The sequence below is a fragment of the Nannospalax galili genome, unplaced genomic scaffold (assembly GCF_000622305.1).
Source record: "Nannospalax galili isolate Female #2095 unplaced genomic scaffold, S.galili_v1.0 scaffold161, whole genome shotgun sequence".
Lineage (NCBI taxonomy): Eukaryota > Metazoa > Chordata > Mammalia > Rodentia > Spalacidae > Nannospalax > Nannospalax galili.
Genome location: NW_008348586.1, coordinates 4,441,480 through 4,469,296, shown reverse-complemented (window position 1 = coordinate 4,469,296; position 27,817 = coordinate 4,441,480). Strand labels below are relative to the sequence as shown.

Below are 27,817 nucleotides of genomic sequence, written 5' to 3'. Positions count from 1 at the left end.
GAGTTTGACCTGGCTTGGTCAGAAGGACAAAGGCATGAATAGGGGAAACAAATCTTTAATATACATTTTCCACAGTCCTTCGAGAGCTCAGACACTTTGGCCCAGGCCCCTCAGGTCTCTAGGTACCCTGTGAATCATGTGCACTGGCATTCCAGGATTCCTGTGGCATCAAGGTAGGGGAATGCCAAGTTATGGTAATTCCCCAACTATAGAAGGTAAGGAAAGAGAAGTTACAAAGGGCATTTCCCATGTGTCAGTCCTCTCTCTGTTCCTCTTTCCTCACAGGTCTGTAAATGGTTAATCTACCTAAGCTGTCAGAAGCTTTCTGCCTTCTATAAAGTTTGATTCCTGGAGGCAGATTTTTTTTTTTTTTTTACATCCAGCAAGTGTCAGATAATTGGAAGGGTGGAGTAAGGTTGCAAACCACGGCACACCTTTGTCAGGACTTGTTTGGAAGCAAAGTACTGAAGGAAACAAGGGAGAGAGAAGAAGCAAACATTTTTGAAAGATCACTCAGCTTTAACACACCTTGGCCAGATCTGGTTAAAAAAAGTGGCACTGCAAATTTTTAGAAGAAAGGCATCAGGGGAAGAAAGAGAGAGGGGATATCTAAGAAAACTTGTTTCCAGATCCTCCAAACTCCTAAGCCAGGTGAGTAACACGAAGACTGACCTTTCTCCCTTTTTCTGGGGCTTTGGTTTAAGGCTTGCCAATTTCAAATTTAAAATGTTTATTGGAGAAAATAAGATGAAATTCTTTCTTGTCGAAAGGTCTGGTTGAAGCTGTTAATTGTTCATAAATGTGGACCGTGGTGTGTGTGTTCTGCTTAGGGTTGGCCTTGTGAAGGAGTAACAAAGGATCTCTGTAAGGGAAAGAGAGAGGATACTGGTTACAGTTACGAAAAACTGGGCTCTCCTGGCAAAGATTTTTCTGTATTATTGTCAGCACTGTGACATGTCTTGTGGTAAATTGCTTTCTTTAGAATAGATAAGGGCTGGTGATTCTTTCTCTTCGGATTTCAATGTCTTCTCTCGCTGTCTGGCTCTCCCCCTCTGTCTATCTCCTTCTTCCCACTAGACAGTAGAAGACTGCCTCAGGACTTAAGTTCAAGTGCAGGTGAGTAGAGGCCTCCCAGGAACACTCCTGAGCTACTGAGGCTCACATTAAGGTCTAAGGGCTGAGCAGACATGGGTGTTTATCCTGTTGTGAAACCACCACTTCCCTTAATCTAAAGTAAAGAGAAATGTTTGAATGGTCTGACTGGTCCAGGAATTTCCTAGAGTCAAACTTGGAGGAAGAAAAATAGAGAGAAAGAACTTTTCTGTGTACATACTCACACTGACCAACCAATTTGGCTTCCCTCATCCCCCTCCTCTTTCCCCCTTCTTCTTCCCCTCTGAATCACTTTGGGGTTAGAATTACCAATTCAGGTGTCTAACTAGACCACAGTTGTGCTACCTGACAGGTTATCACTTCACTTTTATATATATATTTTTTAATTATTCTTTTTATTTTATGTGTATGAGTATATTGCCTGCATGTATGTGAGTGCACCCGTGTTGTGCAATGCTGTGGAGGTCAGAAGAGGGCTTCGGATTCCCCTGGAACTGGAGTTAAGGACCATTCGTAGCCGCCATGTGGGTGCTGGGAATTGAACCCAGGTCTTCTGCAAGAGCAGCCAGTGCTCTTAACCGCTGAGCCATCTCTCCAGCCCCTCACTTCACTTTTTAAAGCAGAGGCAAACCTCTGGCATCTCTCGTCTATCTAGAAACAGTTACTTGATTGTCAGTAAGTTGACATTGTTGTGTCCTTAAAATGTGGTGATGCCTTTCAAAGCTGTTTGTTAGAGAACTGGAACTGTTTCTTCTGTCCTCCACATGTGCTCTCTTGAAGCAGATCTGAGGAAGAACTCACTCAAACAAATGTCTATCTGTTAATGGATGTCCTCAGAGAACTGGGGGTTTGCCTTGCTCTTGGGCCCTGAAAAACCCCACATGAATCAGACCAATACATACAGAAGTCAGTTACAGTAAAAAGCCCTGATTCAGCTGGGCCTGGTGGTGTAAGCGCCTTTAATCCCAGCACTCGGGAGGCAGAGGCAGGCAGATCTCTGTGAGTTCGAGGTCAGCCTGGTCTACATAGTGAGTTCCAGGACAGCTGGGGCTACAGGAAGACCCTGTCTTGGGAGAAAAAAAAAAGCCCTGCTTCAAACTTGCATAGAAACTGGGGATACTGATCAGGTCTAATAAGTTACCAGCAACATTCAGATTGGGATAGGTGGAAAGAAGTTTTTTGGCATCACTTGGTTCAGTCACCATCATCAGTGGCAGCAGCCACAGTGGCCAAAGAACTGGTGTCTCACTGTGGTAGTAAAAGTTATGCATGGCCAAATGTAATAGGCAGCAAGCCCATCTCTGAGTGTTGAAGAGCTCAAACCCCATGATGTCTGTGCCGGGGCACTGGTTTGCCTGGCACTCAACCCGCTTGGTTCTTGTGTCTTGTCAGATAAATAGCCAAGGTGTGATTTTCTCATTGTCCATTTTTTCGTTTTATTTTTAAATTTTGAAGTGTGCAGAGTATTAGAAGTTTTGGAGCATACAGGAGTACAATTCGGAGTATTAGATATTAGAAAATGGAAAATACTTATGATTTCTTAGCATAATATAGGAAAAGTGGTTCTGAAAGTTAAAAGCTAGAAAGAGGGGCTGGAGAGATGGCTCAACAGTTAGGAACACTGGCTGCTTTTGTAGAGGACCCAGGTTTGAATCCCAGCACCCACACAGTGGCTAACAACTGTCCATAACTCCAGTGCCAGGGGAATCTGACACCCTCTTCTGACCTCCGTGGACATTGCACAACACAGGTACACTTACATATATACAGGCAATACACTCATATACATAAAATAAAAATAATAAATAAAAAAAAATTTTAAAGCAGGTCTTTATAACAGATGGATGGGCATGTTCACACTCATGGGGAAACTAAAAGGTTGACCTCCTAGAAGTAGGAAGAACAGTGATTAGTAGAGACTAAGAAACATGGGCGTGGGGGATGGGAAGAGACATACACTGACTAATAGTTGCCAAAATACAGTCAGATGGAAGGAACGAGTTCTAGAGTCCTACAGCAAAAGGAGGGGACTGGAGTTGATAGCAACTTATTATGTATTTCATAAACACCAGAAAAAAATGTTTGTCGGTACCAACACCAAAAAACCTGATACGAGTTTAAGGAGATTGAAATGTTATTTACCCTTACTGAACCATTGCATATGTACATGTACCTAATTTATCACACTGAATAGAAACAGACAATTTCTATGTAGCTATTAAAAGTAAATCTTAGAGCTGGGTGTTGTGGTGCACATTTTTAGTCCCAGTATTCAAGAGGCAGAGTCTAGTAAATCTCTGTGAGTTTAGGGCCAGCCTGCTCTACATAGAAAGTTCCAGGTCAGTCAGAATGACAAAGTGAGACTGTCTCAAAAAGATAAAGAAATAAAATAAATAAATCTTAGAAAAAGAACTATGGATGGAAATCAGTATAACTCTGAGAACTTGAAGGAGCCACTCATCCTTTTGCTAGTGAAGTAGCCCAAACATCTAGGAAGTTAAAATTTATGTTACTTGACAGAGCTTCCATTAAGTGGTACTTTTGGAAGACTAGAGCACAGCCAAGGACTGCTAGCAACGGCAGGCTCAGGCAAGAACCTGGGCAAACTTTCCTTTCCCTGACGTTACACTTTAAAAGACTACCAGCACTTGGAATGTTTTAAGCAGAAGACCTGTGAGAACACCAGATGTCCTGTGGGACTGTCCTAGCCTGGGTTTGTGCTTGTGCCCGTTATCTCCATTGAAACTCTTATATTTGATTTAAAGGAATCCATCTCTCAGCCCATCCTTGCCACCTCCAACAAGTCAGGCTGGCAAGGAATTGTATACCAGTAGCATAAACAGACTTAGAAAGGTTTCATGCAAAGGGCAGTGCCCACCGGAACCTATTCACAATGCATCTTCCACTGGGCTAGAGAAATGGCTCAAACATTTAGAATGTTAGAAGTCCTGATGAGACATCTGATTCCTTAGTAGCCTGTCTCTTTGTGCCTTCTGGAAGCTGGGGAGCCTGTGACTTTTTGCTATAGAAACTGAAGTCTTGTCATTAGAATTTAGGGACTAGATGAAGAACGTGTTATTTTCTTGGATACAACAGAAGCAACAGAATCTGCTGGGTTAGCTCTCTGGAAACTGGACAGAGCTACCATGCATCATTCTCAATAGCTACAAGTGGAACCAACTCAGTCAATCCCATCAGCATCTTTTATAAAAGTACCAAAAATAATACTTCGTAGGTTGGAGAGACGACTCAGTGGTTAAGAGCACTGACTGCTCTTGCAGGGGACCAGGGTTCCATTCCCAGGACCTATATGGAGGCCAACACCCATCTGTAACTCCAGCTCCAGCGAAATCTGATACCTTCTTCTGACCTCCATGGGCATTGCACAACATGGGTGCACTTACACACATGGAGGCAATACACTCATACACATAAAATAAAAATAATAAATAATAAAAAGAACACCCTGTATAGTGAAAGTTTCAGGGATTGTAATAAACAGTCCATGGAGGCAATACACTCATACACATAAAATAAAAATAATAAATACTAAAAAGAACACCCTGTATAGTGAAAGTTTCAGGGATTGTAATAAACAGTCTTTTCATGTAATATTCTCCATCAATTAAAGAATTATCCTAGACAGCCAGTCATCCCCCCAACTGGCAACCAAGAGTATTTAAATGCTTAATTTCCTCAAATGCCTCCTGGTCTATGCTAATGACCAATTTGGAAAATAATAATGATGAAAATCGTGATATAATGCAGCAGAGAGGGCTTCAGGGGTTCTGAAGGTAACTAATGCTTAAACTGACAATTTCAAAGAGCGTGATAGACACATGGAAGTTGGCATGGTGCCGTCACACAGGCTGTGGCCAGACCACAGATTGTGGTCATGGCCAGGTTTGGCCTCTCACGAAGCTAGGCTCCCTTATTAGCTGTTTATGCAGCCCTTCCTTTTAGCTCTAGAAAACATATCTACAAAGACACTCCATGGCATTGCAGATGCAGCTAGAATTTTTTCTGTGATGTCTCATACCTTGCCTAGAGCTACATTTAAGAATCGCCATTGAGCAAGAAGTTGGCACATTGAGACAGACCCTGAAGCTAACTCTTGCCAGTCTTGGTTAATTCCACCAGGTTGTTCAGCTGGTTCTCATGTGGTCTTGGTTTTCATCAGGGAAGTCACCTAGTGCCATATTATGACTTACGTGGATGAGCCCTAGAGACCTTTGCTTTTGTGGGTTCCTTCCTTTATTAAAAAGAAATAAAACTTCTAAGAACAATATAATTTCAATGAGAGCATGTTTATTTTCCTTATGATTTTAAAAGACATTAAAACACTTCAAAGCCACACACACAGAGAGAGAGAGAGAGACAGAGAGACAGAGAGACAGAGAAATAAAATAAAATAAAATAAACATTGGAAGAGGGCCTAGGATTCCCTTGGAACTGGAGTTACAGATGGTTGTTAGTCACCATGTGGATGCTGGGAACCAAATCTGGGTCCTCTGCAATAGCAGCCATGCTCTTAACCAATGAGCCATCACTCCAGCCCCTTGCCACTTTTTTTTTAAAGACATGGTCTTACCTGTTGAACATGGAGCTTGCCATTCCAGATAGTCCAGCTAGCCAGCTTGTACTAGGGATCCCCTATCTCTGTCTCTGCCTCTCAAGTGCTGAGGTTACAAGTGGCTTCCAAGCCTGTCAGGCTTTTACAGGGTTCTGGGGATCTGAACTCTGGTCTGCATGTTTGTGCTACAAGCATTTGATCCACCGAGTCATCTCCCCAGCCCTAGAACACAGAACACTATGTGGCACATCAAAATGCATTAGTCAACAGCACCAAATGCCTTGACCGATTGATGTCCTTCACCTATTTATTACCTTGACAAAGAATAGAAGTTGTCATCAGACAAAGGCCAGGGTATTGTGACTGCTGAAGCCCTCAGATGCTCAGCAGAGGGCAGGCTGTTCTATTAGATTCTGAAAAATAAGATTCCGGCTCAAAGGAATAGAATCCATACGGGAACTATGGATTCTGCCTGTTACAGCCACTGACAAGAATGGGGACATCTCTTGTACAAAATCTGCACAAGAATTAGACTCTAAATTCTAGGAAACAAGTTTGAGGTTATTAGTGTACATAGCAGAGAGGTAGACTTGCTAAAGACAATGGTTTCTGGTCTCTCCTGCAGGTGGCTATGGGATGGATGTGACTAAGAAAAACAAGCAAGATGGCACTGAAGTCACTGAAAGAAGTAAGAGCATTTGGGTTTTTTTTCAATTTAAAATTGTTTCAGTTCATTTGGAGACACAATAAACAATCTATTCTAATTCCACCACAATCACTGTAGCATTTCAAAATATGTACCCACATGGATTTGATTCCTTTCTCAAGATGGCTCTTCTGGATTTTTATGTTAATATACTTATAAATAAATGAGTCCTGCATTTTGTTCCAGGATGAAAATTGCCACTTCTGAGCCTAGGGATATGATTGAGTGGTAGAGCACTTGCCGAGCATGCACAAGGCTCAAGGTTCCCGCCCTAGCACCACAGAAAGTGAAAGAAAAAAAGAAAAGAGTGAGGGAGAGAGGCAGAAAAGAGAGAGAGAGAAAATGATTGCCATTTCCAAGCAGAATTTTTAACGACTGCTTAATAGTCTATTGACTAATTCACTGTCTTTTATTTTCCTATTTCTCTGTTTAAGAACATAGGACAATAGAATTCTAAACGTGTAATTCTTACTTATCACAGAGACTAGGCTGATATAACACTGATGTCACAGTCAGAATCTACCCTTTAAAACAGATACATTTACTTTGTGAAACTGTCCAAATGATAAATTCAGGGACATTTAAATTGTCTCCCTAGCAACTCTAAATTAGGAAACTTTTTCATTTATTCTGTGACTTTCATTTATTTCCAATAAAAAAATTCTGGCTCTACAGATTTGGGACTTTGGGTTAGGAAATAATTTATTTTTATGTGTCAAAGAATCCCAAAGGTCTGTACAGCAAGAGGTTACTGAAAGCCTAAGGACTATTATTCAAATGCAGCCGCCACTTTCCTCTGAAACACCATTCCACTTTCTGTATTGAATGATGTTTCTGCTGCACTCATAACCCTGTGTTTCTGAGAGGACAACTCAACCAACGAGGAACATGTCATGTGAAGGACAGGGATGGAGGGACAGTGTAGCTGGAACATGTACCAACGGCACGGCTTCATGAGGCACAAAGTAATCTGAGCTATGTCCTTCCACTCCATTCTCCTTTCCCTCTCTTCCCACATGGGTGTGTGCATGTATGCCACACATACACACCTGCACACATGTACACACATACAGAGGAAAATCTTTAAACACTAGTGAGGGCCAGTGAGATAGCTCAGCAGGTATAGGCGCTAGCCTGACAACATGAATTCCAACCCCCTCAGGACCCATATGGTAGAAAGAGAAAACCAACTCCCACAAGTTGTCCTCTGACTTCCACATGTACACCATGGCACATGTATCCCTTTCCCACACATTCCAGCCAGATGGGTACCTCTATGCCCAACAGAGAGAGGTAGGGGTGATGGCCACTATCAGAAGCAAAATTAGCCCTTCTATGGCTTTGGGAATCCACCCCTTCCTCATGCTACTGTAGGAAAGTGACATAGAAGGCCTGAGGCCTGGCATCTACCTGGTGTTCCCTCAAACACCACAAGCTGTTACTGTCTCCATATTCTCACCATCACTCAGCAGTAGAGAAACTCAGGATCGTGCAAGGCTAGGGGACTATTTCTATAAATCTGTCCCTGAGATTTCTCTATGGCTCACTTCATTAACCTCCAAAAGTGACTTACTCAGACCACCCTTTCTCTCTGCACCTTCCACACTTGGGGATGGCCCTGAAGATTCCAAAATGAATCATGGTACCCTTAAGACACCCAACTTCTTTAGGACATACAGAATGAGATCAGCTAGGGTGTTGGCCCAGGTAGCCTAGAGGCCTTTGGGAAGGAACAGACAGAGTACGTGTGGCTGTTAAAATTTAAAAAAAAAAAAAAAAAAAGGAGGAGCTCGTCTTTCAGAGTCAAACAGGGCTGGCCTGGAGCTGTCAGTGAGAGACCTTAATGCCAAGATAACTTGGTTTTCAAATCAAATGACTAACTTCTTTTGGCTCCAAAGAGAAAAACTTATTTTCCGGGTACTTCCAACCTTGTTATTGCTCATATGTTCATTTTTAAACATTTTTATTGAATCTTTGTGTACTTCATACAGAACATCTTATCAGTTTTATACCCCCTTCCGCACTGGCAGCTGCCCATAGCACCCCCCCCCGGTGGAATTCATACATTCTGTCATTTGTGTTAAGGCCTATCATGTAATCAGCTGTCGATAATTCTTTGACCAAGATTGGGGTCTGCTGTCCATTTCCACTGTTCTGTGCCGGGTTTTTGTCTGCTCGAGTTTGCATGGGTCTTGTGCGTGCTGACACCATTGCTGTAGGTTCCTATGAGAAGGGTCCCAGGAGCAGTAGGACTCTATTTGTATGGTCATGCACCTCCTTCATATTTTCATGTACAGTGGGTAAGACCATATTTGCTTTAATGTACAGGTATGCAAAAAATATTTACTGAGTCTAACTTAATATGCTTAGCCTATGACAGATACCATGCCTTGCTAAAATGCCAGCACATCCTATAACATCTCCTGTTTTCTTTGTTTTTCTAGTTATTACAGAAACAGTAACTACAAGACTTACATCCTTACCACCAAGTAAGTGGCTTTATCTTGATAGGTCATATATGAAGGCTCCATGCCATAGTCAGGAACATGGGAGCTTACTTTCCCACTGAGGAAATCCAAAATATCTGAAATATATTCTTTTGCTACCAGCTATGCTGATATCAACTTAGACATCACAACAGCTACAGTTTGAGGTGTATAATTCACTGATTATCGGGGTGCTTGCTTGCTTTAGGCTAGTTTTAGGACATTTCCATCACTCCCTGCAATAAACCCTGTTGCCCATTAGCAGCCATACCCCATTCTTCTCCACTCTCTCTGGCCCCTGGGACCAGCAAGTCTACTTTTCTGCCTCTATGGGTTTGTTGTTCTAGTCAGTAAAGTATTGGAAATCTTAGCCTTCCTGAGAGTTGGGTTTCATACCACTTTTCTCTAGGAGCTCCTTAGTTCTAGTAGATTCTACAGTAGAAATCAAGACCCAACACTACCCCTGCACCTTTGGATGGGGAGACCCCACTCATCTGCGGCCACAGCAGAGCAGTAACGAGAGCCAGAATAGCCACCAGGTGGAACAGAGAAGCACCATCCTTCCAGCACTGCTAGTGGCTGTTGTGTCTGGGTCCTGATCAGGCATCTGGAAAAACAAAACAAAACAAAACAACCTTGCTCTGGGATCAAGGAACTTGGCATCATTTTGCTGCCTTGTTTAATTCTCCTAATGAGTTCCTTGCTGTGCATCACCAGAAAGCTCTCCTTTCAGATCAAGCAGTATCTTCACTCCAGACCTTTGTATCTAAAATAAGGTAGAAAACAGGAGGGTACAGTAGAAGAGGGAACCTGACCAACAGGGTCCTGGTGAGAAAGGAGGGATGGCTTCCATAGGGCAGAGGATGAGGAGACCCTCTGGCCTGACTCTACCCTGAGATTGTCATCTGCTTTTACAGAAGGGGGAACCAGCAATGGCTATGCTAAGACAGGCTCTCTCGGTGGAGGGAGTCGGCTAGAGAAACAAAGCCTGACTCACGGCAGCAGTGGCTATATCAACTCAAGTAAGTGCCTACTGGTGTGAGGGCCAGAGGAGATGGACAGGGAGGGAGATGCAGAGAAAATGTACCATCTGCAAACAGTGCATGAGAGGGACCATCACCACTGCCTTTCACCCATTCCACATGCCCCAAAGAGTTGCCTAAATGACACATGGCCCAGGAAGGATGTGAGTCTTAAACCATCAGCACTGGATGCCTACTTAAAATGGGTTCAGTTTTAGCTAGGTATGGTGGCATACACCTGTAGTCCCAGCACTCAGGAGGCAGAGGCAGGCGGATCTCTGTGAGTTCAAGACCAGCTTGGTCTACATAATGAGTTCCAGGCCAGTTGGGGCTACAGGGAGACCCTGTTTCAAAAAGATCCCCCCCCAAAATGGGTTCAGTTTTCATCAAGTCACCAGTATCAACTAAGAAGCCTTCCTGGGAGGTGGTTGCTTTCCCACTGGATCTCTCTCTTTAAGCCATCTCTTTTAGGAAAGACTGTGGGTGTTTAGGGTTTACAATTTGAATTAACAAGAGACTCTGGTGACATGTAATCCCACACTGCCATATTGCTCTGGACAAGCACATAACACAAGCCTATTGTTCCCATGAGACAACTTTAAACATGAAAACAAAGCAAAGCAAAAGTAAAATGGAAACATACAAGAGTGCACACATAACTCCTGATTAAAATCTTGTAGAGAAAATACAAAGGTAACCTAAAACACAGAAGGGCCAGGTTGGCCAGGAGAAGCTCCTGCCCTGAGCTACACAGGTCTGCACCACAGGGGATTATCTTCTAGTCCATCTGAGCAGAGTCTGTGATCCAGCACCAGGTCCTCAAGAAAGCCCTGCTTTATTCTTACCACTATCACACAATCTCTGTGTGAGGACATCCCAGCCTCTCAGTGTCTCCCCAGGAAAAGAAACAGCAGCAATCATCCCTTCCATTTCCAAGCACCTGTCTCTCACCTATGTCCCCTGAAGTCCCCCGCCCCTCTAGCAGTTCCCTCTCTTGGCTAGAAGAAGCTCAAGGACATTTGGCTATTACACCTGCATTTCAATGCAGTGGGAGTCATCTCTGCACAGGTAGGGGCCACCAGGCTCTACACTTCCCAATTGCAGGTGGAAGCATCCGAGGCAGCACCTCCACCTCCAGTTACCGGAGGGCTCATTCGCCCGCCTCCACTCTACCCAACTCTCCAGGCTCAACCTTTGAAAGGAAAACGCGCGTGACCCACCATGGAGCATATGAAGGTATCTGCAGACGAGAACTTTACTCTTCCTCTACACATTCTCCTGTGCCTGCACCCCATCCCATCTTTCTCCTCACTCCTCTTATAGACTTATCTTATTAGAAGATTTCATTCAGCCCTCCTCTCATTCTTTCTTTCATCCGTGTAGCCACTTTCAACTAGTATTTTACCATGTTTTATATTGTATAGAATGCCCTTAGATCTTATCTACAGGATCCTATGGTGTGGCAGGCAATTTAAGATGACAGATCAAAAGCAGTAATATACAGTGGAAGGAGACCACCTTCCACTGAAGAAATCAGGGAGGATTCTATGGAGGTGATGGCATTGAAACGGGGGTAAAGAGGGTCCCCTAGAAGGTTCTTAGTCTTGTTCATAGAAGAATTTAAGAATGGACCCAAACAGAAGCTTTTACAGTTTTATTAGAATCTTAGAGAAAAATCCTCAGAGCAGGCAAGCTGGTAATCTTGGCAGCTGCCCTGAGGAGGTGAATAGTGGGAAGAAGGAAAGAAAGCCATGGGGCCATGCAGGGTTAGAGCCTGTGTGGAGGTCAGACACATGGGTGACTCACAGCCACATGGCTGGGAGAAGGAAGCTTTAGAGAAAAAAGCGAAGAAACACAAGATGCTGGGGGCAGCCCAAAGCCTTAGAGAAAGCATGTTTAGTAAGAAAGGCATGAAGAAGAAAAGGAGAAATTACACCTTCCTGAAGAGTTCAGGAAAGCGGACAGACTTATGGAGACCTACATGACTGTGACTGGTCTGGAAGTTCTGTGGAGATCTGCTCTAGTTCCAGGCAGGAAAAATTCACAACCTCATTAACACACCAGGTATTCTGCCTGTCTACTTAGCATAACTTAAAGTGAACCTGCCTTCCTAGGAGTGGTTCCATCACCAGGTAATTGACCAGTGAGACTGGAAAAGTGCGTCCTCCAACAGACTAGACATTTTTGTAGTCTGGACCAGTTAAATGTATGGGGCTTTTTGCTACTCTAACAGTATCTGAGCTGGAGCATCCTGCTGTATTTCTGACACCCACAGAAGGAGGGATGGGGCAGTCCAGGGTAGGGAAGCAGTGGCACACAGGACAGTGTAGGGCATGCATTGGGGCAGAGGTATACGTCAAGAGGGGATTAGATTTTATTCTGCACACAAGGAGAGGGCACAGAGGTTTTTGAGTCAAACGATCATTTGAGCCAGGAAGCCATGGGCAGGTGATAAATTCAGAGGAGATCTTCAGTAAAAGAAGGAAATCTGGGTGGAATTAGATTGTAAAAATGGAGGAGGAGCGGGAGGTGTGAGATAAAAGAGGCAGAACTGACAGGGTTTGTGATTGATTAAATGTAAGGAGAAATAACCATCCCACTGGGATTTCAAATGCAGACTGGGCTCCCAGGGCTGCAGACATCCGAAACAGCAAACAGGAGGAAGACCCCTGCTTGGGTGAATTCTGCTAAGAGCACAGCTCATTCCTGCCTGAAACACTTCTAGCTGTGGGGCCTCCAAAAGGAGTGACTGGCGCCCCCCCCCCAATCATCTGGGAAGCCCTAAGGGCCTGTGTGACCCTTGTACTAAATGTTCTATCTTCTCTCCAGGGAGCTCCAGTGGTAACTCTTCCCCGGAATACCCCCGGAAGGAATTTGGTATGTCCTCTCCTTATTTTCTAGAAAAATGCTCAAATAGAGCACTAAGAAAATACCTGGGGGATGAGATGGGGGGTAAGGGATATCATGAGCCAAATGAATTCTTCTAAAGGAGTTTGACCCCAGCTGACCTGCTTTTCCCTTGTTCCTTCCTTACACTGAAGCATCCTAGGGGATTATCAGTCACATTCATTTGCTGTCATAAACATTTGTTCACGACACTATTAAAATGGCGAGCTGTTTGTGCAAATTCATGCTTAGACAGCTAAGTGCCTAAGGCCCAGCAGGGATTGTTCTTTCCATGAGCTGAACAGAGCATGGCCACCAAAGAGGAGCTACAGTCACTTTGCACAAATGCTTGACATCCCAGCTCTCCCCTGGGGCTCTGTTTAAAGGGCCACACCATGTGCCTGCAACACTCTTAGCTGTGAACTCACTATGTAGACCAGGCTAGCCTCAAACTCAAAGAGATTCCCTAACCTCTATCTCCTGAGTGCTAGGATTACAGTTGTTGGTCTGTATCTGTATTTTTTTTTTTTCAAGACAGAGTCTCCTTGTAGACTCAGCTAGCCTAGAACTTTCTATGTACATCAGGCTGGTCTTGATCTCACAGAGATCTGCCTGCCTCTACATCCTGAGAGCTAGGATTACAGGTGTGCACAACCATGCCTGGGGTCTGTATTAAGAGACTCATTATATACATGAATTGAGGCTATGACCTGATTACATAATTATTATAATTTTCTATATTTGCTTACACTGGGAAAACTAAGGCAGGCTTTGATAAACAAATTAAGGATTTATCAGCCTTTTGATCCATTTGACAGTGTGGTCAACCACTCCAAATGCATTGCACTCCCAAGTAGATTACCTCAGCCACAGTGCTCTAAGTGTCAGCTAACTCAGCATCCACTCAGCTAATTAATACTTTAACTGCATTGAGATGCCGTAAAACATTATTTGCCCTTTAATATCTGTACATCATTTATTCAGCATCTGCTATACACAAAAGTCTCCATCTGAATTTAGACATTATGAAAGTGCCCCACAAATGTTTACCTCAGTGTCAAAAATATCAAGCACGCCAACTCTTAAGATCACATTTATCTCTTTCTCAGCATCTTCTTCGACCAGAGGACGCAGCCAGACACGAGGTGAGTACCATCACATCACTGGGTTCAATTCTATTAATTTTGAGCAGCTAATACATGCCAGCCTCAAACCAGGAAGTAGAGCACAGAAGAGTAAGTCTGGCATAATTTCTGCTTTGAGGAAGTGCCCAAGGAATCTTTGCCTACTTCATCAGGATGGGAAGCGGGCATCTGATAATGATAGTAAACTATGACCATCTGAGACATACAGACACCACATCTGGCTTCATGTCTAGCCTTCCAGTTGATTCCAACAGGTTGTGCTTTATATACTAGGAAATGAGCAAAAGCCCCTTCTTTTTCAAATAATTGCAAGGGACAGATCTAGAAAGTACAGAGAGAGTGGGGTGTGGTGGTGCATGCCTTCAAGCCCAGCACTCCAGAAGCAGAGGCAGGCAGAGCTCTGTGAGTTCAAGTTCAGCCTGCTGTACATAGTGAGTTCCAGGCCGGCTGGGGCTACAGAGAGACCTTAACTCAAAAAATAAAGTATAGAGAGAAAGGCCCTGGGAAAAGCTGCCCTAGCAGAGTTCTGGGGCACCAAGGGATCTGCATGTCAGGCTGCACTGAAGACAGAGTCCTCAACAGGCCCAGTGAGTTATTTGTGACCAGCCTAAGCACTCAGCGGATCCTACTACTGTCAGGAACTTGCAAGTTTGGGCTATCCCAGTCACCCACAGTTCTAAGTTGAGAGTTAAAAGATGCCAATTCTCTAACCGAAACTAATAATATAAGCTACCAACTTCCTGACTCCCATTCTGAAGAGGTCAAATGACTTAAGTGAGCATCGAAGTTTTGGAGTTCTGTGGTCCCTGCCTTGAGTGAGCTGAGAGACAGAAAAATGCTCAGCACCAGCAACTGTGAAGTGGATGGTGGGAAAGGGAATGGTTTTTAAGAGTGTCATAAGGTCTCCTTGTTCAGCCTGGGAGTGTATGGTTGGGGTCGGGGAGATATCCCTTTTGTAGCAATACTCTTGTTGGGACACCTAAGTTTTCTGGTCCAGGACTCAGAAATCCCAGAGTAGCCCAAAGAGTCATCATCTGCTCAGAACTCAGGGTCAAGGAGTGTGATCCAGCCTCCTTCATCCACAGTATCTCTATCTCTTCCCTTGTACAGAGAGTGAAATTCGAGTTCGATTGCAGAGTGCATCGCCATCTACCAGATGTAAGTGGCTACTATCTTGCTACAACAAAGTATCCAGGAAAGCTTGAAAGTTAATCAGAGACACATGCAGCATAATACTGAGGAGTCAGGGACTAGTACTCTCTGTGTGTGTGTGTGTGTGTGTGTGTGTGTGCCTGAAGCCTCTTATTCTCTGCGCATTGACCAGTTGTGGGTTGTGTGTGTGTGTGTGTGTGTGTGTGTGTGTGTGTGTGTGTGTATGTTAATACATACACTCATCAAATAGCCATAAAGGCCTTCTGTGGGTTGACCCCTGCTCTGGGTGCTAGGACTAAGTTACAGTTTGCCATTTAATAATAGTTCATAGTCTAGAATGGGGAAGATGGGAAACTAGTCAACCTCCACAGCTTAGTGTGAAAAGGGAGTACAGCCCAGGGAGATGGAGACAGAGGGAGCAGCCAAAAGCCCTCCTGGGACACAGTTGTTTGAAGAGAGCAGTCAAGGGTAGATCAGAGTTAGGCTCAGATGATGTAGCTAGCTTGAGATACTGGAAAGTCAGTTCAGTGTGGCATCACAATGGGAGAGTTCAGATTAGAACTGAACTCAAGGATTCAAGGATAAGGGTTTGAACTTTATCTCCAAAGTGAGATATTCCCCAGTCTCAGTGCACTGGATATGTTAGATTCCTATTGCCCTTTTTAGAGGGTCCTTGGCAACATTACAGGGTAGGATCCAAGTATGTAGGATAAAAGAAGGAAGGGCAGGTCAGCAGCTCAGGACACTAACAGGTGCTGGCCCACAGAGCTCAACACCTGGTCGAGGGACATGACTTTCTCACCTAAGTCCTTCTAGGTCCCCAAAATGGAGCTTTCTGGAAAGGGGAAGGGGACCTCCCTAAGTCCCCTAACACCTGTTGTCTGCCTAGCTGTCTTCTCCTGTCCATTATTCTTGCATGATACCTTCCTTCATTCCTGTCTTCCACTTTAGAGGGGCACAAGGAAACTATCCTACTAGTTCACCATGCTATACTAACGGTACTAGCCAAGTGGACTGGAAATTAAGCCACATGTGAATGTGCAGCCTAATGTTTAGACGTTATGGGTCACAAATCCCTTTTGACACTCGAAGGCATACCAGGCCATCCAAGGCCCCATGTGCAGGGAATGAGACAACTATTACGGCATATTTCTTTAAGGGGTCTGGGTCTCTAACTTCCTCATCCCAGATGACAAGGTCTTCCAGTTACAGACTCTCCCCTGTGGTACTTCATGAGGCCTAATTAGGAAATATCACCCAAAGACTTTGAGCTCATTATGCGAAGCACTATATTTATGAGGCTGTTAAGATTCAAAGTGCCAGGTTGAAAAGAGTTATAAACTAGCAAAATGCAAAAATCATAAAGCTAATGAAAAATATCCTCATGTCTGAGGCAGCAGCCAGCCTAGCTGGTATTCAGAATGCCATCAACATTCCACCTGCCCTTGAACTTAGGAAAGAATCCTGGGCCTGATGAGAAAGTCTGGGGTTCTTCTGCAGGGACAGAACTGGATGAGGTCAAGCGTTTGCTCAAGGGGAGCCGATCCGCGAGTGCCAGTCCTACCAGGAACACCTCCAACACACTCCCCATCCCCAAGAAGGGCACTGTGGAGACCAAAATGGTGACAGCAAGCACCCAGTCAGGTAAGCCTGACAGCCCCAGACTACCATGGAGGGATGGGGATAAGGTGGTAGATTTGCTATGGCCCAGAATTCAGGGTATCCTGGAGACCTTTCAGCTTTGCCAGAGACTTCATAGAACACTGACACCTGCTCTTCCCACACCGAATGTGTGGGCGAGGCCTTCTCATCTCCCTGGTCAGCCATCTTTTGAGAATATGGTAGCCCTGCTCTGAATCCTAGATATTCTCCCCTAGCAGGTTCTGAGACCGTTGGATTTGTTGGTCAGGTTCCCCAAGAATGCTCTCATTCATTCATGGGTGAAGTATTTATTCTATCCTCCCCTGTGTCAAGGGCCCTGAGAAAAAGCTCTGGACAAGAGAGGCATAGTCAGTGATCTTATGGAGGGGAGGGTCCCTGGGAGACACTGAACAGAAAACCAAGAGGTTCCAGTCATGTGGAATGAATGGTACTCGGCACGCATACCGCAGATGGTTGTGTGCTCTGAGAGAAGTACTTCTGCAGGAAGACAGATTAGCAGATCCTTGGACAGAGGTGAGAAAAGAAGCTGACTCAGCTGTACGTGTTTTCTTCCTGTTCCTGGAAAAGCCTAGAAACCATGACCTCCCTTGTGTGTTTTTCCTATAAAACCAAACCTCTGGGCATGTTACCACCTGTCTGACTAGCTCCCCGTCACAGAATAAATGGGCAGAACTGGCATCAGATTTAAAGAAGCATGAAAAGCCATCTCAGGGACAGAATGCCTCTAGGGTCTGGTTGACTCATAGAGATGCTTATGGAGGGTCTAACCAAGAAGGCTGCCATGTGCAGTGAGTCCTCATACCCAAACTTTTCCTTGGCAGATGCACACCCCCACATCTGCTGGGGTGCCTAGAAGTATTTCCTAAGTGAGCTACTTTTTGGCATCTTTGAAGGTGGAGGAGCCAGCAAAGGGTTGAGGGGAAGACCACTGGTTGGGCTAGACCACCAAAATATAGAGAGAAAAACTTAGAAGGAGGCACAGTGGTGTGAACACCAAAGCAAAATTAATTCTGAATTTCACCCAGAGCTGGCAAGAATTTTGCAAGCTAAGAGATCAAACCTTGACTTCAAGGCATCCTGAACTGAGAGAATTTCTAGGATATGGGACCTTAAGTGCTAAAGTCAGGGAAATCCCAGGAAGCCAAGCCAGCCAAGTTCCCCCAGGAAAGGATTCATCCGTCTCTCAGTGGGATGTATGTGTTTCTGTTTCCAGTGTCAGGAACCTATGATGCGACAATACTGGACACCAACCTTCCCTCGCATATGTGGTCCTCCACCTTGCCTGCAGGGTCCTCCATGGGGACCTACCACAACAACATGACAACCCAGAGCTCCTCCCTCCTCAACACCAATGCCTACTCAGCAGGATCAGGTAGGTGGAGGGCCTCATACCGCTTGTCACCCCCAGAATGGGAACTGCTATAGCTCCGCCCTATTACTGAGGAACTCTTCAGTGTTTCTCGTCCCTAGGGCTTCTGAGAGAGGTCTTCTACTGTCAGATGCCTCAAGTGTTCTCCATTGGAACTGCATTCAGTTAAACTTAATCTAGAAGGTTTCTTATAGAAAGAACATACAACAGGGTATCAGAATACAACAGAAAGGGGCACCAAAAACAGATAAAAGATACTTAGCATCAAAGGGGGTGACTCTTGAAAAACTCAATTTCTCTGAACTCCAGGGACTCTCTCTTTAAACAGAGTCACCAACAAGAGAGCCTCTAATTGGACCCACTTGGCAACTCCAGGGGGATCAGCCCAAGATCAACTTTTAGTAGGATCCAAGTATTACCACAGGCAGATGTTTGGTTCTCTGCTGCAAGGCAAGAGAATGGAATATTAAGATTATTTTATAAAAATGGAAGTGTAGTAGAGCAGTAAAGGCCAATCCTGGCATTTCTTCTGGTGTGTCCTGCCCTGGCCTAGACATCCCTCTTACCTGCCTCCTCCTCTTTCCACACTGCAGTCTTTGGAGTTCCCAATAACATGACGTCCTGCTCACCCACCCTGCACCCCGGGCTCAGCACCTGCTCCTCAGGTCAGTGCTGTCATCTTGAGTCACCTTCTTTCTTATACTTCTTAAAAAAAGATTTTTAACCTAAATTTTATGTGTATGGATGTTTTGCCTGCATGTATGCATACTATGTGTGTGCCTGGTGCCTGCAGAGGCAGAAGAGAGCATCAGATTCCCTGGAATTGGAGTTACAGACCATTGTTAACTGCCATGTGGATTCTGGGAACTGAACCTGGGTCCTCTGCAAGAGCAGTCAGTGCTCTTAGCCAATGAGCCACCTTTCCAGCTCCAGGTGACCTTTTCTAGACTGGTTGCTTAAATATAAAAAAATATTTTTCCGGGGCTGGAGAGATAGCTCAGTGGTTAAGAGCACTGACTGCTCTTGCAGGCCCTCTTCTGACCTCCGCGGCATTGCACGACACTGGTGCACTCACAAACATGCAGGCAACACACTTATACACATAAAATAAAAATAATAAATAAAATTTAAAAAAAAATTTCCTGGCCTTGGGAGCTGGCTTAGTGAGTAACAGCACTTGCTGCATAGTCACAAGGACCTGAGTTCAGATCCCTAGTACCTACATAAAAATCTGAGTGTGGCCACATGCTCCTGTAACCCCAGAATTGGTGGGATTGGAGATAGGAGAATCTCTGGGGTTTGCTGACTAGCCGGTCTGTCCAAAAAAGTGAGGAATCTAAGGTCAGTGAAAGACCTTGTCTCGAGAGAATAAGGCAGGGAGTGATAGAGGAAGAAACCAATGGCCTCCACAATGGCCTCCACACATGGGCACAGGCACATACACACATGTGCACACATACACACCACACACACATATACCACTCACATATACACATACGCACACATACATATACCACACACACATACACCACACATACACTGTTCTTTCCTGATGAGGACTGTGAAATCACTTCTAGAGATGTCCTTTCTGCCCAGAATCATGAAGGACTCTCTCCATGCACTCTGCAATCCAGAGCTAGAGGCCACAGCTGGATTTAGAAGGCAGCAGGCACAGTGCCTGCAATTGATTACAGAAAGAACTCAAAACCCCAAGGGAAACTTCTAAAGGGAGAATAAGCTTATTCTGTGCTGGTACCTTTATATTCCAGGAGAGTTGGGGTCACAGCTTAGGATGTTTTCAGGGTAAAAACATTGTTAATTCAAGGAGGATTTTATTTCAGATTTTAAAAAATATTTTATTTATTATTTTTATTTATTTTATGTGCATGAGTGTATTGCCTGCATGTATGTGAGTGCACTGGCGTTGTGCAGTTCCACGGAGGTCAGAAGAGGGCTTCGGATTTCCCTGGAACTGGAGTTAAGGACAGTTCATGGCCACCATGTGGGTGCTAGGAATTGAACCCGGGTCCTCTGCAAGAGCAGTCAGTGCTCTTAACCGCTGAGCCATCTCTCCAGACCCTATTTCAGATCTTTTTATAGAGTAATACAATAGTCCTTTGGAATGGCTACCTCAGGTAAATGTTACTGCTTAGCTTCCAATGCAAACACATGACCACTGGAAGGAAATGTGGCCTCACTGTTTCCACATATCTTTAGTCCATATGAGCACAAGCTACCAGTCCCACTATTTGTAAAGTGACCTGCTTGCTCCCTGAAACTCTGTAATAAGTAAACAGAATGATGAGGATCTTCATTTGCTTCCCTGCTACAGCTACAGACTCATTTATAGATCAGATTTCCACATCTCCAGTTGACCAGAATCCCATCAGATCCAGAACACTCCAGATTCCAGAGTTACCCATGATTTCCTCTCTTTGCTACTTTGTTTTGCAAAGGTTTTGCTGACCCATGCCCCTCCCCCAGGAGCAGTGGACAGGTACTGGGTTCATGGCCTTTTTCTCCAAACAGTAGACAGGATGGAGAAACTGAAATTAGGATGAGAGAGGAATGACCTTCTGGATGTCATTAGCAGCAGAAATAACAGAGCCAATAAGCCTTCTATTAGTCAGGGTTCGCTAGAAGAAGAGAGATGACAGGATGAATATGTACTAAGGGAGGATTTAAACAGCACAATATGGTTGGAGCAGTACAGTAATGGTTATCTCACACCAGAGAGAGAGCCCAGTGGCTGTTCAGTCCATAAGACTGGGTGGCCCCAGCAGTCTCAATCTGCTACCCAAGGCATGGTGGATTCCTGGAGAGGTGCTGGTCTAAAGTCTATGTTGGAAGATCAAAGACGCTGCTCCTAATAGCAGCAGCAGTAAACAGCGTAGATAAACTTTCTAGAGTAAATGCCAAGCAAGCAAAAAAAAGTCGAAAGCTTTCCTTCTTCATGTCCTTTCTTCCCTGCTACCAGACATAGTGTGGGCCCATAATTAGGGTGGGTCTTCCCATATCAATTAAGGCAATCAAGTCAATTCCCCCCAAGACATGCCCACAGGTCAGCCCAATACAGACAATCCAATCCCTCATTGAGAGTCTCTTCCCAGGTGATCACAGGTTGTGTCAATTAAAGTCAGCCAGCAGAAGCCTTGAAGTTAAAACTGGGGCAAGGGGGTTTTATGTGTTGGAGTCAAAAGAGTTGAAGGGGAGGCTGGAAACCTGCCAAGTTCGTGTTCTTCAGCTCTCAGGGTATCTGCAATGCCCACTGTTCCTACAGTGTGTACCAAATAACTCCAGAGAGCGACAGAGGAAACCTCTGAGCTATTTTAGGATTTTGAGGGATGCAGAAATATTGGTCAGACACTACATGAACTACTGTTATTAAGCTGTATGGCCCTGACTCCTCAACAATTGTTAATGAAGTTTACTCTGGGGTTAGGAGGTGAGGCATAAACAAAAGGACTGAAACCCAGCAAGTTTGGAAATCTGCCATTGGTGAAAGCATTTGTTGTGAAAGCGGTCGAGGGCACAGAGGGTAGCCCCGCACACACCTTCCCCACCTGTTCCCAATCTCTCTTGCAGTGTTTGGCATGCAGAACAATCTGGCCTCCAGCTCATCTGCCCTGTCCCATGGCACGGCCACTACTTCCACAGGTTGGTAGCCTAAGTTTGGAGTTTAGGAGCTGGGAACTGACACCTCTTTGAAGCTACAACTCACAACATACCTTTCCAACAACCAAATAAGAAGGACCAAAAGGCCTTTCCCAACAACAAATCAGCCCCCTTTCCCAACCTGGAGATGCCAACCTTCATCCTTCCTTGCCTCAGACATGAGTTAAACACACAGAGGAACCTGTGTTGTCAGTAGCATCTCTACCCTGTGACATCTCACCTGCATGTCCCTGTGCATCTCTCAGCCCAACTGGTCAGGTTGGTGGTCTGTCCTTGACAGCCCACTGTCACTTGAAGTAAATCGGTGGTTGCTTTTACAGTGTACCCCACAGACCACTGCCCTGAGCAAATCTAGGGGTTAATGTCGAGACAGGACTGTGGTGATCCTCAGCACTTGCCTTTACCTTGACGGCTGATTAGTTGGTATAAAACATCTAACCTGCATGAAGCAATTAGAGAATCCTGTAAAGCAACAGGAATTAGGTGACTTTGAACAGAGTAAGAGGACAGGAGGGAAGGACATGAATACGGCCTATAGAAACTTCCAAAGAGGAAGTGGCCCTAAGAACTAAAAAAATGTAAGAAGAATTATAACCAAACATGTCCTATCTAAACCCCACTGCTAGAGCAAGTTGATTTCATCTGCTACCTCTCAGCTGACCAGGCCGCCCTCCCATGTTGATCCAGCTCATCTGTGTTTCCTCTCTTGCAGCATATGGTGTGAAGAAAAACATGCCCCAGGCCCCTGCTGTTGCAAGCACTGGTGTGTCCACTTCTACTAGTAAGTGCTTCTCCTAGCTTCTAGAACCCAGGTTGGCACACAAGGAGAATTGTGTGACACATGGTGTCCCAGAGGTGAGAGCAGAACTCACGGATAGTCTGAGATCCACAAATCACCCCAAAGGTCTCTTGGATATTTGAACAAATAGAGTTGAGTATCCCCTAAACTTACCTTGGTATTCCTCCCGGGAAGAAGAAGGTCTCCCCTCCATACCCGCCTAATGTCTGGCCCTTACACTCCAGTCACCACGCTTATCTGGAAACTCTCAGCCTTCTCTTATGAAATGTAACCTGTGAGAGGCAGGGAGTCACTCAGAAGCCACCAGGACCCTCACCACTTCCTATAGAATCTTCATCTTGGGCTCACCCCTGCAGTGAGCAACTTCCTCCAGCACTTTGGATCCCTGTGTGTTTCCTTCCATTCAGCAATTCATTCATTGTTTTTTTAAAATTCCTGAGCACCCATTTGGTACCAGACAGACAGTTTTCCAGGTGCTAAGAGGAGAGGCAGATAAGACAAGATAGATTTCTGCTCTCACCACATGACAATTCCAACAGAGCAGGCAGGTGACCAACACAAAGTGTACAATACAACTACAGAAAATGACAAAATTCTTAAGGAAACAGGTGATGTGATAAACATGCAGTCCGTGAATGGGAGCAGAGAGCTTTAGATAGGTGTTCGGGAAAAGTCTCCCCAGAACACCAAAACAAATCTACCACATTAAAGAAGGATCTGGCGGACAAAAGGGACTTTTGCAAGTTCGGTGAAGATCCCATGTCTCCAGGTGGGGAGGCAGCTCCATAGACCAGTCACCCAGCGCTGCTGTCATTGATCCAACTTCATGATGACCAGACCCAGCCAGAAAGAGAGAGGTGTCCTCGGTCCCCCAGATGCTCCATAGCACCACTATCTAAAAGAGTAGATCCTTGCACATGAATATCTTTTTCTCCCTCTTCTTCTTCCCCTTCCTCTTCTGGTCATGTCATGTCTCTCCTTCCTTTTGACATCTTTTCCTTCCTCTTCACCTGCTTCTTCCTTCTCCAGCCTGTACCACCAGTGTCCAGAGTGATGACCTCTTGCACAAGGACTGTAAGTTCCTGATTCTGGAGAAAGACAATGTGCCAGCCAAAAAGGAGATGGAGCTCTTGATCATGACCAAGGACAGCGGGAAGGTCTTTACTGCCTCCCCGGCTACCATCACTGCAAGTACGTCAGAGCCCGTGTGACGCAGTCTTCAGAAGGAAGGGACCTAATGTCCTTACAAGGTGGCTTAAACCATTTAATCATGAAATCACCAGGATCTCATGTCAGTGGAAAAACGCCTGGCTAAATAGTGTGTCAGGCCCTGCTTTGAAGCACATAATCCAGGGAAACTCAGACAAAGAGCTCCCATAGGGGATCTGTTGGCAGCAAGAGTCTAGCCACAAGCCTCAGTACAGGAGATCAACCCCAGCAAGGCTGGACTGGCTTCCTACCAGGCTAGCCTTGGTCTTCCTAAGGAGCAAGGAAATACGTGCAGGCAGGAAGACTGGGGAGAGGGCGTACCAGGTTATCACAGGTTCTGTGCACAGCTTCCTTTTCAGAAGACACCCTGAAAAAAGAAAAGCAGGCTGCATACGCCGCTGACGCCAGCCTGAAGGCAGATGTGAATGGTAAGGACAAACCTGACCCTGCCCACCTGACATTGACAAGCCACATCATTTGTCTTCTGAGACCACACCACTCCAAGGGGTATCGGTACAACAGCACTGGTAGCCCCTGCGAGTATATCAGGAGGGCAGAATCAGTCCTCCTCAGACCTGCAGAGTGGGAATTTCATGATTTGGATGAGGGCAGGGGAAGATGTGTGCATGCTAATGGGGTGTTTGTGGGGGGCAGGGTGGAGGCCAGAGGTCAACCACAAGACTCGTTCCTCAGGAGTTGTCCACTTTATTTTCTTGAGACAGAGTCTCAATGGGACCTGGATCTGACCAATGAGGCTAGGCTGGCAGGCCAGTAAGTCCCAGGGATCTACCCGCCTCTGCCTTCCCAACACTGATTATAAGTATGCACTACCATGCCCCACTTTTTTATATGGGTGCTAGGAATCAAACTCAAGATCTGTCCGCTTGGAAAACACTTTCCAGACTGAGCTACCTCTACATTCTAGAAGCCACATTTTAACACGCGCCTAAGTCATTCGTGACAAAAGCCTTCCTCCCGCACGTCTACAGAGAATTTTCTTTCACCCTGTTAGTTCTCCTATTAGTCTCTAACCTAAAAATGTTTTGTAAATCATTTGTTAGCTTTATTTTTTTCCTTCCCAAATACCCGAATTCTTTCTTGGGTGATCTCGTGTCTTCACAAGGTCCTACAGAATCTCTGCGAACCACCAATTTAGAGGATGTGAGAAAAGGAAAGTGAAAGTGAGGTCACAGAACTTTTAAAGTAAATGCAGATTAAGTCCAACACCATTCTGACAAGTGAATTGGAGCATGACTCTAAATCGTCACTGTTAGCAGTTATTCCCGTTTTAGGTGTAAGGCTGGGGTGCGGAGTCAAACAGTCCTTTTGGGAATCTGATGAAAGCTATAGATAATTTTTTTCCAGAAAATTCCACATGGGCCCATAAATAGTCAATTTCCCAGGAGCACCAGACACTCACAAACAGTCATCCTCCAAGTTCACCTTTGAAAAGTTCTCAGCTCCTACCATCCCAGGTCAATTACATGTGGTCAATGTCCCTTGGGTAAGCAATTAGAACTGGAGCTGAGGCATAACTCAGTGGTAAAGCCAGTGTTCAGCATGTGTGAGGTCCTGGATTCTGTCTGCAGCACCAAAAGAAAAAGAGATCAGAGTCTTTTCTTATAAGCACATTTATGGCTTCAATGCAAATGTCACACCCCCCCCAACTCTCCCCACAGCCAATATCTTCGTCCAGAAACACGGAGCTAAAACATTGTGCTTCCTTCCCCCACTGACCAAACCATGACTTTGTCAATGTACTCAATGCAAATATCGGATCCCTGAGAACTGAGTCTCTGGGAGCCCTTGCTCATTGTGTTAGGCAAGGTGCTGGGGGCGGGGGACAAATTTACTTGAAATTCTATGCTGAATCAACATGAGGGGCAAGCTTGTGGGCTCTTCCAGTCCTCAAGCTCCAAACTTGTGTTTGTCCTTTCAGGAGATGTGAACACTGTGTCTACAAAAGGAAAAGCCACCTCTGCAGGTGAGTAAGAACAGTGAAAGGATCTTCCAGGGTGGCTGTGGTTAGTGGGATGGATGATGACTCCTTGCCTGGAGCCAGTGTACACATGAGCCAACTAGCTCTGGGCCCCTAAAAGTCCAAAAGGGAGCAGAGTGGACGTGGGAGTGGACAGTCTGAAGGCAGGGGATAATCACAGAAAGAGGCACAGGGATGATGCTTCACAGGTTCTACAACTCCTAACTGGTAGCTGTGGGCCCTGAGATCCAGGGTCTCCCACCAGGACAGGAGCAACAGGACTGGCCCAAGATAACACTAAACCATGCTTGCCCCACCCCTCAGCCTTTTCCTCAACCTCCTCCCTTCCTTATGAGGGAAGTGTGTGGATTCTTAGCATCTCATTGAGAGAACTGCAAATCCTTTTCTTTGAAAATGGTCCTTTAGATTTATGGTGCTGAGTGTGGGAACAACGAAGGGTGAGCTTTGTCGAGTGAGGCATGGGGACCAGAGTTGTAGGGTTAGATCTTAATCGGTCCCAGGCGTCCTGGCAGATGCATGTGACACTCCTAATGATGATGATATTTAAACTGTGTTATGGGCTGCTCTTCTGATTAAAGGCCTTCTCTCATTTCATTCCATGCCCATTCCATGAAATAGGTCATCCTGAAACCCCATTTTATAAAATGCAACAGAAAGGTTAAGTGACTTCCTCAGAGTCGCACAGCTGGAACCCAGGATTGTCAGACTTAGGCTCCTCCCCAGCCACAGCAAGAACTCAAAACCTCTTCACCATGCCCACAGGACCTCACCAAATTTGGACAGAAGAGGGCAAGAGCCTCTTGGATTCCATTCACTGTCCTTGTTTCTTCCACAGAAATCCACGGCTATGACCGAGGTGGCGGTGGAGGCAAAGGCGGTGGAGAAAGAGGCGGTGGAGGCAGAGGCGGTGGTGGTGGTGGTGGTGCTGGCGGCGGGGGAGCATGGGATGCTGCACCTGCCTGGTGCCCCTGCGGATCCTGCTGCAGCTGGTGGAAGTGGCTGCTGGGCCTGCTGCTCACCTGGCTGCTGCTGCTGGGGCTGCTCTTTGGCCTCATCGCTCTGGGTAGGTACCAAGTCCTACCACAAGGGGTAATGAGGGCCAGGGCCAAAGGGTCTGAGATTACTGGAAACATCCCTCTAAGCGCCCGGTCCCGGTCTAGTGGCCACTGAAAGAGCACTGAGAATCTAAGGTCCCTCCTGGCCCCACTGCTGGCTCCCTGCACAGATGGCCTCTCTTAGTAAGGCAATGCCTTCTTGGTTTTCTGCCTTTACCTTGTCTGAGCATCCTCCCAGAGGCTGGGCTTCTTTAAGGCTCAGGAGGATTTTGGCTGCTAGTGGCCACAAGGATTGTCTCTGCATAAATATTCCTGAAAGATGGTCCCAGGGGTGTAAAGGCATCCCCACACTGGGGCCCCATGGGCAAGAGCCACCCCTCTGATGGCCTGTATCTGTCCATCACAGCCGAGGAGGTGAGGAAGCTGAAAGCCCGCGTGGATGAGCTAGAGAAGATAAGGGGCAGTGTGGTGTATTATGAGGACAAGATGGAAAGGAGCAATAAGGACCGCCTCCAGGGTGAGGCGCCCGGCGTGGGATCCAGATTAGGCAAAGCAGGGCTGGATGGCCCCAGCCAGGAGGCCATCTGGCTCTTTGTGAGGAACAAGCTGATGACAGAACAGGAAAATGGTGAGAACTGGGCAGGCGCAAGGCCAGCTAGCCCAGAGCTGTGAGCTACTATGGGCCTTGGGTGGTGGGTGGGGGTGGGAGGGGACAGGCATTCCTGGGGACAGGGCTCAGCCTCTCTCTCCCTCCCATCCTATTCCACCATCACCCTGAGAAGCAAGTGGGAGCTGAACTGGGATCCATTTCACTGCTGAGAAAATAGTCCTAGAGAAATTTGTTCAACATCACTGGAGCAATCTGGGGGGATTCCATTTCCTAGGGCTAGCCTCTGTCTCTGCCCATCACTCATGTGTGTGTGTGTGTGTGTGTGTGTGTGTGTGTGTGTGTGTACTGTCTTTGTG

The 27,817-nt window shown here is 45.7% G+C and overlaps 1 protein-coding gene across 1 annotated transcript in view; it reads left to right on the top strand.

Moving 5' to 3' along the window:
• Positions 1 to 512: 512 nt before the first annotated feature.
• The window catches only part of Col17a1 (collagen type XVII alpha 1 chain), a 51,017-nt gene continuing 23,712 nt past the window's right edge, over positions 513 to 27,817 (top strand). The window contains exons 1-18 of the mRNA XM_008845701.2: positions 513 to 651; positions 6,312 to 6,374; positions 8,837 to 8,881; positions 9,796 to 9,900; positions 11,005 to 11,136; positions 12,730 to 12,777; positions 13,896 to 13,931; positions 15,042 to 15,089; positions 16,584 to 16,727; positions 17,959 to 18,117; positions 18,708 to 18,779; positions 21,700 to 21,771; positions 22,502 to 22,570; positions 23,618 to 23,779; positions 24,145 to 24,225; positions 25,737 to 25,781; positions 26,632 to 26,859; positions 27,258 to 27,479. Of these exons, the coding sequence (XP_008843923.1) occupies positions 6,323 to 6,374; positions 8,837 to 8,881; positions 9,796 to 9,900; positions 11,005 to 11,136; positions 12,730 to 12,777; positions 13,896 to 13,931; positions 15,042 to 15,089; positions 16,584 to 16,727; positions 17,959 to 18,117; positions 18,708 to 18,779; positions 21,700 to 21,771; positions 22,502 to 22,570; positions 23,618 to 23,779; positions 24,145 to 24,225; positions 25,737 to 25,781; positions 26,632 to 26,859; positions 27,258 to 27,479 (1,720 nt within the window). The 5' untranslated portion in view covers positions 513 to 651; positions 6,312 to 6,322. The remainder of the gene's footprint in view (positions 652 to 6,311; positions 6,375 to 8,836; positions 8,882 to 9,795; positions 9,901 to 11,004; positions 11,137 to 12,729; positions 12,778 to 13,895; positions 13,932 to 15,041; positions 15,090 to 16,583; positions 16,728 to 17,958; positions 18,118 to 18,707; positions 18,780 to 21,699; positions 21,772 to 22,501; positions 22,571 to 23,617; positions 23,780 to 24,144; positions 24,226 to 25,736; positions 25,782 to 26,631; positions 26,860 to 27,257; positions 27,480 to 27,817) is intronic.